Source organism: Dermacentor silvarum, chromosome 9 (genome assembly GCF_013339745.2).
Source record: "Dermacentor silvarum isolate Dsil-2018 chromosome 9, BIME_Dsil_1.4, whole genome shotgun sequence".
NCBI lineage: Eukaryota > Metazoa > Arthropoda > Arachnida > Ixodida > Ixodidae > Dermacentor > Dermacentor silvarum.
In genome coordinates, this window is record NC_051162.1 from 13358953 (window position 1) to 13375272 (window position 16320).

At 44.2% G+C, this 16320-nt stretch overlaps 1 protein-coding gene across 3 annotated transcripts in view; it reads left to right on the forward strand.

Moving 5' to 3' along the window:
- The window catches only part of LOC119465145 (BTB/POZ domain-containing protein 9), an 85010-nt gene extending 70234 nt beyond the window's left edge, over window positions 1-14776 (forward strand). For 2 of the 3 annotated variants that reach the window (XM_037725947.2, XM_049655942.1), the window contains exon 12: window positions 7793-14776. In XM_037725947.2, coding sequence (XP_037581875.1) covers window positions 7793-7966 — 174 coding nt within the window. In that variant the 3' untranslated portion in view covers window positions 7967-14776. The remainder of the gene's footprint in view (window positions 1-7792) is intronic. The other variant, XM_049655944.1, reaches the window with a different exon arrangement.
- Window positions 14777-16320: the final 1544 nt, after the last annotated feature.

Below are 16320 nucleotides of genomic sequence, written 5' to 3' on the forward strand. Positions count from 1 at the left end.
TACACCTGTGATTTCCAAAGAATGGCATGACAAGAGAGCCGCATGAACACGGTTTGTTTTTCAAGAAGTCCTGGGATAAATGTCTTGTTTGCTCAAGTAAGTTCCATTGATATAATTGAGCACTTCGTGAATTACGAACTTGCTCCATTGTCAATTTTTAGTAAAAATTGCTCAGCTGATGACGTCGCTACTCTTCTTCTTGAATGGGAGTGATCTTCGAGACCTACAAGACGCAAAACACGCACTACGGATCAGTACAACACGCATAAGTTGCATGAGCAACTTCCGTATTTTTATCAGGATTGCGGCATTGAGGCGCGTTGTGCACTTTTGTGTACGCTTATATATTTCTCTTCTTAAAACCAGACTGGAGAAAAGAAATTGTTTGCGTTGCAAGAGATCTTGAAAACAAAAACCTGTCTGGGAATCTGAAAGGGCGAAGCTGTAAGCAAGTTTGGAAACCAATCAACAAGAATTAAATCAAGCTCCTTCTGGGTACCGTGATGCCTTTTGCAAAGCTTCATGCACAAGCCAACCTTGGCAAGCTGCTTTTCAAGGAACCTGCATTTAGAAACACCCTTCTGCAAGACAATCCCACAGAGAAGAGGTTCTTGATTCTGGTGAAGTTTCTTCATTTTGCAGACGAGAAATTCGTTGCAGGAGAACATGACAATGTTCGTCTTTACAAGATATTTCCAGTGTTTAATACTGTTAAGAAGTTCCAAGAAGGTTGCACTCCAGAGAGAGACATAGCTATTGCCGAAAGCCTTCTTCTCTGAAAAGGGCGATTGATCTGGAAGATGTACATTCCTCAGATTCACAGCACTTTAGACTGTGAATCTAAGAGTGGGTACATCTGGAACATTCTTGTTTACATCGGGTATAGCAGTCCCTATACCATACTTGCCATCTCTCCCGAATTGTCCGGGAGGTTCCTGAATTTTGATCAGATCTCCCGATTGTAAGGTTGCGACCCCAAATCTCCTGGAAAGTGGCCGCCCAGCACAGCATTTGGTCTTTTTTTTTACGCCCTATCGCTATAATCCTATTACGCTCTATTATATAACCAGGCGGGAGAGCAGTGCGGGAGCAGTTAGTCACCAGTATGCACCTTGAATCGAAGTAGCGGTCGCCGGCACCACCACGAATGAGAGCAACCAACAGGCGCTGCCATAATTGATTTTCCAGATTGGCTCCTCTTGGGCTGGTTTGCACATTTTTAGCAATTCAGTCAGATGACCGTGGGTGCCTAAGCTTCAGTTAGCTTTGTCAGATCCTCGAGTGAAGTGTGGAAAATCGAACTACTCTTTGTGTTTCCCCGAGTTTAGTTGGAACGATTGATGGCGCATTCAAAAGCCAAGAAGTACTACTTGCAAGTATTTCTGAGATCATGCACGACTTAGTTTCCGTGCTTTGTCACTTTGTGGAAAGGCGACAAGTATGGATTCTGTACAACGTGCACATGTGATGTGAGCGTTTCGCATGGCGGCAATTTTTTTTGGAGGCGGGGAACTTTAGCTCCCCCCCTCTCCTCCCCCCCTCTCCTGTCTCCTGAATTTTTATGTTGCTAGGTTGGCAGGTATGATATACGTTTTCTTTCCCAAGCAATGGTTCATCTTCCCTTGAAAAGCCAACATGTTGTTATGGCATTGTGTGTTGACCTCCTGGACAAGGGCTACACCCTGCACATGGACATCTACTATTGCTCTCCTATCCTTTTGACTACTTTGCAGTGCTGAGACCAACACATAGGAACATGCAGGACTAATCGTAAAGAGGTTCTGAAAGAAATAACAAAAAAGGACCTCAAAAAATGTAATTTTATGGTCGCAAGTACAGAACGAAGCTTTCTATTATCAAATGGATGGACAAGAAAGGAGTCTGTATCAAGTTCATGATGATGAGACTATGACGACAAGCAAATCCAGTAAAAAAAAAAAAGAAACCCAGAGCTGTTGTTGAATATAATAATGGAATGGGCAATTTCTACCTTGCTTATCTGTGCATCGTGGCATACAGAATTGCCCACCGTTGACTGAATACATATTATGTGAAGGTGGTCCGTCATCTCATCGACATCAGCATGTTGAACAGCTACACACAAAGTTGACCAGCTGGCATTCCGCCTTGAGCTGGCAAAAGCCCTTGTGGAATAATGTGGAACTGCAACGTCCATGAGAAAAATGGATGTTCGTCTTCCCGACCATCTCCCTGTCGGATTTCGAGAAGGCACTTTCTGGATTTCAGTGACCCATTAGCAACAAGGAAATACAGTCAAATCTCGTTGGTACAATCTTCACTGGAACCGGAAAAGAAAGCGTATTATACGAAGTGTTATTCAACCAAATCGTATTATCGGGGAAAGAAAAAAAAAACGTATTACAGTGTAGACCGCTTATAACGTAAGTCGCCGAAGTCGCGAATATCCACACTATAAGCGGTACCGCACTATAACCAAAGCAACAATTTTCAAGGCCTGCACATATGTAAAACATGTGCACCGAGCCGCCACGCGTATGGGACAGTCGAGAAATGCGGCTAGAACGTTTGCATTCAATTTACAGTCGAATCTCGTTAATTCGAACCAAATCACGCGGCGGCGCCTCCGACCGGCATTGCGCCGGCACCGCCATAGAGTGAAAGCTTAGGAGAGACCCCTCAATGTCGGGTGTGAACAAAAAAAAAGAAAGGAAGAAAAAAAAAAACGACGGCGGAAATTTTACTCTCTCTCAAATGGCAAGGTCGCCGATTCTGCGTTGCGCCGGAACACGCATGTACGTGCCGACGTCTCGGCCATGCTACCGTAGCCACGCGTAGAAAATGGCCGTGAACCCTTCTTTCTCCTTTATGCTTCCTCTACTTTCTAGTCACGTGTTGACCTTGCACGCTGCGGCTACAGCGCAGAGGGAAGCAGCGGCGCTGTCCCAGGCTGGCCGACGCCCTCCTCCCGATAATGGCAGAAAACGAAACTTCGGGAAGCAGGCGCCGGGCCGGCTGGAGCGGTAGTGCCTGCACGGCAGCAGGTGCGCACGGTGACAGTCGGAAGTGAGGGAGCTACGAGGGAGGGCGAGGGGAGCCACCGAAGCGGCGGAGTTGTTGTGGCGAAATCTGTTTCCCTGCCGCCTTCCTCCCTCACATTCGACGGTCTCTGCGTGTGCCCTTCGCCGTGCCAGCGCCGCCCGCTCCCTGAAGTTTCGTTTACTGCCGTTATCGTGAAGCGAGCGTTGGCCGGTGCTGGCAGTTTCGTGGCCCTCGCTCGCTATGCGCGCCGTGATATTTCACGACTCGCACTGAAGATTCTGGTTTCAGCCTCACTGGCTGTTCGTTTGCACCACGTGCCCTTCTCCTCCACTTCGTCTCTCTTTCTTCCTCGAGCGCTCTTTGGGGCGCCCGTTTGAGAGGAGCGTTCGCCATCTCCGCTGACTTCCGTACTCCCAGGCAGCCGCACTGTAACCAGTATTTCGTTTCCAGCAACTGCACTATAAGCGATACGTGTTTACATGGAGTGCTATGGGAAAATTAACGGGAGTCTGAAAAGACCGCACTATATCCGGTCCTGCACTATAAGCGGTTACGTTATAAGTGGTCTATACTGTATACTGAAGAACGTATTATGCAGAATCGTATCAACCAGATTTCACTGTACCTACACAAAACATGTGCAGTGGACGGAGTGTGCAAAGAAACAATTTATTGCTGCAAGAACTGTAATGTTGCCTTCTGTCGTGCACTTTCTACATAAAAACAAGCTTCTGAAGTGAAGGGTAGCATAACATGATTTGTTGAATAAATGTAATTATTTGATTCATATCAGTGTCTTGTGAAAAAAAAAAACAATTTTCTTGCTTAAAACTAGATTTCTAACACTCCCCCAGGCGTGGCCATTCTTGAGTAAACATTTCCTTAGTAAAAAGGTTAAGTACAACCACTTCCTCGTTTACTAGAAGATTAGAGGGGTGTGCATGTAGTTATTAGACGGGAGCTTTCGCGTGGGAGTAACTCATGGTCATGAACAATTTACCAACGGCTGTAATGCAAATCTCTGATGTCATAGGCAGGACATAATAGAAGGGGGCCTCGAAAGCAACAGGAGAGGACGAGCTATCTTTTGTGCGAGATTTTGGGTTGCTGGCTGCATGCAGTGAAGTAACATTTGGCTCGCGTGTTCATAGCCGCATTATCTATAGCTCATGAACAAGACGACTGTAGCGGGGATTAGAAAGCAAACAGAGGTAGCAAATATGGTAGTTGACAGAAAGAGGAACAAAAAGAGGAACAAACAAAGAGGAACAGCTGGTCAGGCCATGTAATGCAGATAACTGGTCGACCATTAGAGTTACAGAATGGGTGCAAAGGGATTTGATCACACCTCCTAATAGAATTAGGAGGTGTGATCAAATGAGGTAATTTGCAGGAGAGGACAAGTTGTCTGAAAAATGACAGGGGTAATTTGGGATCGCCCACCTGCCAACGCTTCCAAGTTTTCTCTGAAGTGTACAGATTTGGGCTTGGTTTACAGTTTTATGAACGTTACATCAAGCTTTAAGAAAAATAAACTCGGTTCGGGAAAATGTTTACTCGCTTAACTCTGAACATTGTGCTGGAAGTCTTCAGTTATCAAAATTATGTACTTGCTCAAAGAAATCTAATACATACAAGTTCCTGAAGTTGGCAAGATCGCAACAGCCAAGTCACTAAGAATGTGACTGTGATATAAAGTTTATGTATAGCCAACACGTGTGTTGGTGCCTATGTGAAGCGAACCTTTATTGAAGTGGTTAAATAAGTGCTATACCACTAACATACAGTCGTGTTTACTTTCAACCTACGCAACATGTCTTAATGTAATTTCATGCAATGGTTGTGCCTAACAATGCAAAAACACTTCTGTGTCCCTTGTGTCACATTGACACAACATACATGTAAATACATTTAAGGCTTCTAAACCACTTGTGTCACAGTGTGGCACATGCCCTTTCTGGAGATTCCATTAACCCTTTCAGTGTTGGGTTTTTTTCAGAGGTGACACACCTCCACTGTTAGTTTTTTTTTTTTTTTGATGTAAAACGAACACAACAGTTTATTCTTGGTTATGCAGAATGCACACATATGACACGGATAATGGCAAATGCTCTTTTGGTATGGTCCTCGCATTCCTATCTGATGTCAGCGACACGGTGGTCGCAAAAATGCACCAGTACGTCAGTGACACTGCAAGGATTAAGGCGAAGGTATGCTTTAGTGATGCGTATGACAGGATATGTGTTCTTGCTTTATGTAGAACATGTTTTTTTGTTATTACACGGAACAGAGTTGCGCTTTCTTGCACTGCTTGATCAACTTGTACAAGGTTTATATAAACCCGTTTGTTGGTACTTGTATTCGAAGCATATACAATCTTTGTATTATATATTCACAAGTACATCTGGCGAGAAAATGACCATGGCCAAACCTTGGGGAAGATGCAAAAGACACTTCACTTGGAAAACGATGTGTTCCTTGTCAGTATTTCCTGTGCCAAGTTCATTGTTGCTTGTGTGCTGCGTCTAAGCATCAGTGAATGTTAATAAACTGCTTGTGTATAGGCACCGGGCGGCCGTCGTAAGGCGCCAGCGGCGCGCCGGCGATATGCTGGCGAACAGCGCCGCGAACGGCAGCTGTCAAAGCACTGGCATGTGAAGCAGACGACGGGACGAAGGCGCTCGGTGCTTCCAGTGATTTGGCACAGCGGGTTTTAAGGGCTGACGCACCGGAAAACGCATTTTCGTGTGTCTGCTTTTGAGAAAGGTCGTCACTTGTACGAGCCAGATCACATTCGTGGCATCAGGTAGTACATAAAGCAGAAAACGAGCGCAAATTGCGATGCAAATGCACCACGCGAACTGAGCTCACCGCGGCAAGCTAAGACTTCCACGTGGAACTCCAGCAGTTATATTCCAAATGTTATTTTGCTTTGCGCTTTAACATTACCGCGTATTTAATCATGGAAATATGCGAATGACACAAAAATTATGGACAGAAAAAAAAGGAGACATACGTCTTCCTTACTCTGTTTCTTGAGCTGCTTCGCCGATCGCACATGTGTCAGTAAGTTCCCGCTCTCTGTCCGTTGTAGTTCTTTTATCTTTGCAATGCTTCCCCATTCTTACTTGCTTATAAACTAGCCCAATCTTCAGTCACGGCCCATTTTATATAGCTTAGCGCGACGGGAGCCGTCGGTGGCGGCGAGTGTGAACACGCCACTGCGTTGGCGTTCGCCGTCGATGCACAGCACAGTCGTGTGCCGGACTCAACCAGAGTTTGGAATTGCTACGAAGGAAAATGTACATCAAAAGAAAGACTGATACACTGATAAGACGGCAAAATAACTACAAATCTGAGTGTTCGCCTTCGGTGCCCAAGCTCCGGAGCCGTTACACTGCGGAGGCGAAGACAGGCAAGTGGGACACGAAGCTCTTGCGTATGAACGGCTCTTTTATTAACGTTAGAACAACTAGACCATAGCAAATCAGCGTCGGAAATGTACAGTGCCCAGCGATTGAAGCGCTGGCAGCGCGCGGCTGCCGCCTTTTTTTTTCGTTTTTTTTTTTTTCGCGCCACAGGTGAGCGCCGTGGGACCAAATGCAGTCATAATGCGTTACTAAGGTTCTGGCTTTCACTCTACACCACAATGCATCAGTTTGGCGCCCCCAGCGCTTACAGTCAATGCAAAAAGCGCTGGCGACCATGCGATTCGAGTATCGCGTTATTGCTGAGCACTGTATGCGCTGTTGCCTACAAACCGCACATATACAGACTTTCCGCCTGAAAAACGCGATGCCGCGATGAACAACGATTGAATTTAATGGCCTAACCAGTTTCAGTCATGTTTCAGTAACTGTTGGTGCACCCAAAAACGCAACATGTTTGATCAGACTTGGTTTCAAGGCAGCGCCTGCTGCGCGCGGCCCGGCGGCCACATGCCATACATTCGCGGCGCAGCCGCATGAAGGCGCCACCAGTCCAAATTCATCCCGCGCCCGGTGCCTATTGCTGAAAAGTTGTGTGCTATCGTCCCCTTATGGCGCTGCATGCAGAATTGTGCACGCAGCGCCTAAAGTGCATCGTAATCAAGAGCACTGATGTTTAATATGTGTCTCAAACATCTTGAAACACTTCTGATTGGATCTGTGCAGGAAGTTTGAATAACGTGTGCAAATGTCTTTTAGTAAAACAAGGTGGAAGGTTGAGGTCTCGGTGTTTGCTCTTGTGTCACTATGTCGTCATCATGTGGTGGGTTCACTCTTTTCATTCTTTTTCATAGTGTTTTGCATCCAGCATTTATGTTGTGTGGCTGGATGGGGATCCTAGACGTGAGATAGCTGATGTTCTTGTATGTGTCTTTTCTGGGGAGAGTTCTCACATTAAGTCCACATTCAGTAAACTTGGCAAAACTCACTGAAGAATTAAAAGTTCTTAATCCGTTCTGCAGCTGTATGCTTTTCATTATTTTGAAGCTTTAAAAAAGTAGTCAACTAAATTTTTAATTTGCAGAACTCATTGATGCCTAATGGGTCTATAGACAAGCTTTTATAAAAAGTGTACTATATTACCTCTCTCCCCTGCCTTCCTCCCTGGTGCCAAGACTGTGAAATTTTAGGAACTTAAAATCACAGGTTGGGGGGTACGGATTGCTGGGTAAATCCTTCGTCCTTGCAGGGCACATAAAAAATGATGATGCTATCTGTTCGTTGCCTGCCTCTGGTATTTGCTTCAACAATTAAAAGAAGTGCACTCATTACTCGCCGCGCAGGTTTTCCACTGTGTCCACTTTGAGTGCCCAGCCCAATGCCTGGAGACACCTGGTGCTACAGCCGCCGCAGCAGCAGCTGCAAAGCACACTAGTGGCACCAGTGAGCGGCGCAGTTCATCATCATCGAGTCACGACAGCGATGCTTCGCAGCAAAAACTACTTCAGCATCCATGAATAGGGACAGACACAGTGACTGTTTAGGTGAAACATTGTTTAGTGCAAGCTATGTGTACATACTGTGAAAATGTGGGCGGGACAAGCACTGTTTTCTTTGACGGTAGCTTTTGAAGCCTGCGAAAGTGCCACGCAGTTGGCGTGCACATTCCAAGCAGTGTATATCGAATAATGCCATATCAAGCGCACATATTTTCACTACAAATGAACCCTAGAAAATCCACTTTGGGTTCAAATAAACCAATGTGCATAATTGATGCGGGCGGTATCTCTCTGTTGAGATTGCTGTGCTTCTAATGATCCTCGTGCTGTTGTAGCCCTACTTAATCGAGAATATTTATTGCATTGTGTTGTGGATCACACACGCACATACAGGTAAATGGCATCTCCATTGTTTTTGTGACAGATGGAAACGGTGATAGGTCCTGCCCGCCTTTTCTGTGTGCACGCATCTGCTTTCGGCCCTCACCGCGGTTTCCTGAAGACGAACAGACTGTCTCAACTGCGAGTGCTGTCAATGATGTCTTTAGGCTCATATTGTTACCCTCTAGCCGTCAATCTCAATCTAGCCGTCAATCTAGCCGTCAATCACAAGAGCCCTTGAAAAGCGTGGCACGCTTTTCAATTGCTCTTGTGAGAGCTGCAGAACTCAGTTGCCACCTTCAGATGTGCCCTGTTTGCCGCATTTATGTGTCGCACATTTCTTTATTATTAAGACTGTGGATATATTAATGAAACCAAAAATTCATCCTTGCAAGCGAGGATCTCTCTCAATAACCTGTCACACCTTGCGCATTTCCAGTTAAATTGCTTTATTTTTGTTCCGCTAGTGCTTCACTGGAGGAGTTTGCAGTCGAATAACACAAGAATGAAGATGCGCACAGTGCAGCATTGTGTATGTGTGCTTACTTGGGAGTGAGTCGACCACATTTCACACACAGAGTGTGTCAAAGCTAGTGCTAGTGGATAACACTACCATTCAGGCAGTAGTGGCGAAGACATGTGGAAAACGCAGAGTTATTGCGAGGATGTGACCTTGAATTTTTGTCATGAGCCGAGTGTGTCATGTGGTGATGGGGAAGCGGTCAGAATGGGCACAATAGTGACGCTGTGCCTTTGAGGTGTCACTAGCGCCTTCGCTGAGGCTCTCATATGACCGTGATATTACCAATAACATCATGGTAGTATCAGTGATATCACATTCATGTCACAGTTGGCTAAAAAAATAAATACTCCAGTGAACATAGTGGGGACAAGTGCTTGTCACATCCAGTTTTTCCATTTAGTCTATTTGTTTGCAAGTATGTGCCGTATTTACCCATTTAAGACCTGCAATATTATTATTTTTAAAAATCTTTGCAGGGCGTGGCTTTTGTGCGATACGGGCATATGACAGCCCAATACAACCACGGACGACATTGCATATGGTGTACAGAATAATTCAAACATTGGTTACAGACTTGCACTGACACTTATTCAAGATTCAGCAGTGCTGATGAACTTCCGCTTCATTCTTTGTTGCTCTCGATGCTGCTCCTGTCATCACTGGAGCTTGGCTACCCCATCACTCTTATGTCACAGTGATATTAGTGATATCACAGTCATCATATCTCTCCCAAAGATGGTCACCCTCAATGCTGTTCATACTTGGTGTTAGATATCCCTGTAACTTCACAACCTTTAGCAATTGTATCAACTGATACCAAACACCAAGTGTTCAAAATATACACATTTCTGGAACTTTCTTTTTTTTCTTCAAAATTTGAAGCTTGAAAAAGTGTGGGGGAGTGGGTGGGGTGAAGGTCTTGCACAAGTTAATATGACACCAACTCGGTTGAGATTCATGACAGTCTCAGTGTGTCATCAGTGCACGCACTCAACTAAGAAAAGGTTGGGTCAGGCACAGCCTTGAAGGAACAAAGACGTGTTATGCATGCAGTGGTAACCACCGGGGTCACATTGGGCAGACAGTTTTTGGACACTGGTGGTGTCTGAAGTGTTCAACACAGTTGAGAATAGGGAAAGTTTGACAGCGGGCTATTTGGTTGAGCAAACTAAAGTTTGGCAGATCAGTTCTGCGGAATCCCGCAAAGGGGAGGAAGTATCATGAAAGGGTAAAATTGTCATCCACCCAAATGTAGCAGGAAACTACAAAGGAAATACGTACGGATTTCACAGAAAGAATGCTTCGCAGTTGAGGAAAAAATTGTTCTGGTCTGGGATTCCTAGACTGGTCCATCGCGGAGCAGGACAAATTTTTCCTCAGCTACGACGCGTTATGTCTGAGAAACGCGTTTGGGTTTCCTTTGTAGCTTCATGCATGCTACATTTGGGTGGATGACAATTTTTCCCTTTCAAACTAAAGTTTGCATGCAAAAAGCATTGAGAGGACCGGATTGGAACAAGTACAAAAAAGGGTGACACACTGCATCTTGTAGTGGGAAACACCATTAGAAACAAGCAATCAGGCACACACAGCACTGTGTGGTGTGTGTGCCTGAGCTGGTGGTCTGTTTGACAAACGGAGATATGTATGTATACAAGAAAATGTCTGTAAGGAACGAAGATGGAAAATAGCCAACATGACATCCAATGCAAGCATCCAATGCTGCGAGTTGTGAAGGTTTCTGTGAGAGTCGGGCACCACACGAGGCAAGAGCTACGGCCGGCTGGCAACTTACGCATACTGCATCTGTCACGTGAGCAAACTCAAGGTATTTGTGAACAAAAGAAAAAAAGATGTAAGGATGACAAACTACCCAAGTAAACAAGTAGTAACCGAAAAGAGAAGAGAAATGAAGGTAAAGTTGGCAGCTTGTGCAAGAATGGAAAAGTAGGTTAGAAAAGGTCAGCAAAAGGTCAGTGAACCACTGCCATGTTCTAATTGCTAAGGGATTCGAAGAACTGCTATGATGTATCTTCCCTTCTTCCCGCCTTTTTTTAAAAAATATATTTTCGTTCATCAAGCAAACCACGAGTTGATAGTCAGCACTCATGTTGCGTGTGTCTCAGTACACGTTTCTTGTGCTGTTTTCACACTACAAGATACACAAACGCAAGACAACAAGTGCACTTGCTCCAGTCTGGTGCTTTCATTGTTTTTTGCGCAAGAACTTTAGTACGGCCGAGATTAACATCTGCAGTCTGGAAGATACATGATGTCGAGGCATGTTGCTCTGTGCAGGGCATTTTGGACTTTCTGAGTTCATTGCGACTGTGTAGCAGAGCATGGAGCCCTAAGCTCCAAGCATAAAGAAAGCAAGGCCATGTGAGTAAGTGCCCCACCCAGGGCCTATGGCAGTCAAACTGCAAAAAGTCAAGCCATCGTCGTGCCACTGTGTGGTTACACGCCACCAGCTGAACTGGAACAGTTTGTTGTGGGATTTAGTATGTGAAAGCTTTGTAAAATGCTTGGTGCCACTGTAGGAGAAATTTACTGTGATCTCTTATGTTAGGGTTTACTATGGTGACACTTTAGAAGAACCTTAATAAAGAAGTGCCGACATGTCACTTTTGATTCGTCATTGTTTCGTGTTAATTGAAGATCCAAACCCTCTAAGCCCTAGAAAAATATTGGGAAGTGTTGGGGGCATTGCAAATAATTTGCTACAATGCTTGCTTGCTTCAAACCAGTGTCAGTTTTGGTATCCAGAAAGTGGATTCATCGTGAAGCATTGGTTCACTCTATTCTTGAGACTGTTGTGGCCGCATACTTGCCAAATTTTACGAATTTATTGTAAAATGGCAGATTTCTAGAGGTTGGTTACAATGGTCACATCAACGCCAGTAATTTTACGATTCATTATTTGTGGCCTACTTAGGGCAAAACTGATTAACATAATGCAAATATGGTCATCGAGCGATTTTTCAGAGGCTGATGTCTTGGACACGCTCAATTGTTTCAACCTCTTGGCAGCCTCGCCACCAATAGAATTGCAGGTCAAATTTTGGCTGCCATTACATTTTTCACAAATACATATTATAATTTATATTATACAATAATTTGGGCAAGTTGGTGCATGGCTTTAAGTATCATGTCCTAGCTCCTATTGTCCCTTTTGTGTTTCCTGTGATCACTTTGCACCACATATCTTTTGTTAAATATATTATGAACATTTTTGTTTATCTGCGATGCAGATAACATTTGCTGCAAATATAGAGCAGTGTATCGTCCCGCAGTGTCTCAAGATAACAAAAGTAAGGTAATTTTAATAAACAGTGCATGCCATGCATAAAAAACAATCTTTAGTACTTTTCACCAGATTGTGCGTTCTGGCTTTGGTGGTACCATTTTTGACATTTTACGATTCGCAGGTCTGTGGCTGCCACTAGCGAAATAATCTAGAAGACAGGCATAGCACTCCTCTTAAGGTTTTCATGAGCAGTGCCATGATATTGCTACTACACGTCAGCAAATGTTGCTGTGTTGCGAACATGAAGGATCGGTATCCAAGGGGCTCAGTTTTTTGTTATTCACAATGGTATAAAAAAGAGAATGAAACCAAAGAAATCATAAGGCAAATTAATTGTTACGTTTTAATTTAAATGGAGAAATATATTAAGGTAAAGGGAAATAAAAGAGGACAAGAAGATATCTTGCCGCACGGGGGATCCAAACCCACATGCTCTGCATCGTGTGTACCCTGCAATTAAACTACCCTGGTGGCCATTCTCTCGTCCACTTTTTTTGGCATTTGTGTTTGGGAACAAGATTAACCCTGAAAGCTTTCGCCAGCGCCGCTCACGGCCGAGGCAGCGGACGTTGAACATCCTTTTTTAACCGCAGCCGTCACGTTGTGCAGGCAACGGGCCTCAATAATTTATGGGGACACTAGGGAGACATTTTGAGACGATCTCGGTGTCAAATTTAAATATCTTGTTTCCCAACTTTCACACTCGCCAAGTCTTTTTATCTGCAGTCGTCTGGTGTGGTGCTACATTGTGCCGTGCAAATAGTACGAGCATGGCAGGCTACTGAGCGAGCCGGAATTAGCACTATAACGTCGCAATGTTATGCTCCCATGTGGCCACCTGCTGTGTCGTGACGCACTTCCTGGAAATGAAACTGAAACTGGTTCACGGAAAAACCTGCCAACTCTCACAAATTTTTTATAAGGTTTAGTCATTTCGGCTTGTATTATGATTTTATGAATGTTGCATCAAGTTTTACGAAAAATAAATTCTGTTTGCAAACAAAACTTTCTATTGCAACTCGTTCTGAGGATTCAAGAGTGGTACTTGTTCTTGAGCAAGTGTTATGCAAATGAGTTCCTTAAACAGGCGAAATCGGCAGCACCAAAGTTGCTCAAAATTATCACTGTGATCTAAATATGATGCATTTCCTGTGAGTATTTGGTATACCATATTTGTTACTGCTGGTATGCTGCATCTAAAGGTTAATAATCTTTTTTTTTTTTTCACCTTGTTTCTCGTGTCTGTGGCATTTTACGAAATTTAAAGCTTGCAGGTTGGCAGGTATGGAAAAAACTATTTAGTAAATTATTTAGGGTGCGCTGAAGCTTGCCATTATTTTCTTCTAGGGTTTCAAGGTCAAGGACTTTGATTTTACTCACAGAAATGTAGAAAACTTTATGCCGGCACTCCTCTAAGCTTAACATGCATGACTCAAAAGTAACGCCATTGAGTTCAGAGAGCTGCATTGCTAGAGTTCAGCTCACTTCCGATCTCTGAAATGCTTTGTGAAGTGTGCTGAGAGAGTTCCCTTGTGTTGTATAAGTGTGCTGGCCTCTGCTAAGGCTTGTTGTGTCAACCGATAGCAGCTGTTGGGCTGAAACACAAATTGTGTTCGCAATTGAAGAAAATTTTGTGAATAGTTTTTGTAGGTGCCCTTGGCAAGTGGTTCGGCTTTTGCAGCAGTCATGTTTAGCGTTTCATATATAAGAAGTTTGATTCTCTTACTTATTTCAATTTCTGACCTACTGGTTACGAGTTCAAGTTGGTATTATCCTAGTAAAAGCCACTCCTTGTGGCAACCCATTTTTCTTGTCCTCTATTTCTTTTTGTAGGCAGGTTTTTAAATTGAAACTACGGTAAATATGCGCCGATTTCTTTTTATTAAAAATGTAAATGTTCAATCTGGATTCTGCATTATGGGAACTAAATGAACTGTAATAAATGTATAATAGGTGAATAAACCTTGTTTCTTTTTTAGGTCATTAATAGGGTACCTTTATTTTTAGTCATCTTGCCAATGCTTCCGATGGATTTTTCTGGTGACAGATGTGGTCTTGAATTGCGTTAATGGGCATTTCTTTTGCTAGTAGTGAACTTGTTTGCAAAGGTGCTGTATTTAGCAACGTATGGCTGGGTAATGTAGTTATTTTTACTGAGTGCTTTGGATACCAAGATTGACTTTCCAGAGTCAATGAGCCACAGAACAATTGCCCCTGTGCCTCAAACCAGTCTGTCTGTGGAGTGGTATAAGACACGTGTCAGTTTTCTAGACAACAGTTGTGACTCGGACTGATGTAACCAGAATGCTTGAAATGTGTTAAATGTGCTATGCATGAATAATTGACAGAACATCTCTTTAAACAAGCAACGCGTCTATGCAACCATAGGCAATGTAAACCTGACCGTTGTAATCGATGTGTCATGTAATTACAAACCTTTCAACAGTTTGGGCATGTGCTAGGGAATAGCTGTTGTCAACCCTAGGATGATTGTGAAAAGGGCCTTGTGGATCGTGATCACTATGTTGTGCGTGGGTAAACTATGTTAGTGATGATACTTGTCTGTGTGAAAAGAGTTTGTTTGATAATAAATTGTTTAATTCACCATTTTATAAAATGAATTTGTTTCTTGGGTGCAAACACTAAGAATAAGAACAATTGCAGCAGTAATTATATCTGAATAAACACATCTGTGAAAATTTGTGTTTCTGTGCAGAAAGCATATTAGGGTAATTATGTCTAGCAAAATATCTTTAACAAGTATAAAAATTGGCCGCATATCAGATTGCTTCGCTGCAAATGATATCGTCTTCTGCCGCGCCTGATACGTAACACCCTCTCCTCTCCCTCCCACCCCTCACGCTCTTCCCATACCCCAGTGGCGCACCGCCGGGGGGGGGGGGGTGTTCAGGGGTTGTAACCCCCCCTGAGGCCGACCTAACCCCCCCTTCTGTTTAACCCCTTTTCTTTCCTTGCGCATTTGAGTACTGCAACTAAGATGTAAGACGCACAATCGTTTGCACACTCGCCAAAAGCGCATTTTTTGATAATTTCCCGTGAAGAAATTGAAATTAGTGCTGTTTTGATGGTATTGGCAAACTGTCAACCCCCCCCCCCTCCCCCTGGCAGAGATCCTGGGTGCGCTACTGCCCTACCCTCTTACTCCTCCCATGATGGATGCAATGGAGGTCTTGCTGCATTCAATTCAAATTTCCCGCATTCGCCCTGCTCTCGCGCCATCTGTTGGGGCCTTTTATTACTGTTGGCTTAAAGCTGGCTACAGAGCCGCAGCTTCAGTCGGCTTGTTCTTAACGCGTCGCGTCTCTTCGACACCATTTCTAACGCATTCATTTTTCATTTACTACTGTAAAAATCAGTCCAATGTGTATTCTTGATTAAATGAACGCTGCGGATCACGGTTATGTGCATAAATTTTGCCTCCAGTAGGCCTGAGGTGTCCTTTGCGCTGTATAATGTCGACGTGTATGACCACGTGCCACCAGTGCTAGTAGCTCACTTGGTTTTGACCGGGCGGTTGAATCGAGTGACAAAGTTTTTCGCGTTAAGGTAACGCAAAAAAGACTATCGTCTTTAATAATAATAAATCGGTCGGAGCTAGGATGTGACTGTCGTGGAAAAATGCAACCGATATCAGAAGCGGTGATGTGCACTTAATGTGGCTTGACTATTTAAAGCCTTGTGAATACTGCCCCACCATGCAATGCTTGATTTTTGCTCAAGGATTGCGAATAGGGCGAGTTGGAAAGTAAGTAGAACAAAAACGTATTAACCGCAACAACATATACGATCCAAACTCACAAAAAAAATTTGGCAGACTCAACTGTAGTTGACGTAATGCGAATCGTTGCGGCACAGGACGCCGACGTGCGTCCAGCTGGTGGGACCCGAGACGCGCGTTGTCGTTCTCCTATTTAGTATTATAAACGGTCACGGGAAAGCGAAACGAAATGGAGCTGTTGGGCGACGCCGGAATTAACACAATGCCGCCAGAGCGAAACACGACGCTCACTTTGCGCCGCCTGCAGCAGGGAACGGTGGCGCGTTTGAGTAATTGCCTATTAAAGGCGCTTCCTATGGCCATAGGCCGTGCGCATTGTTACACTGGTAGGTGAAGGCGCTTATCGCAATCGGGTTGGTGGC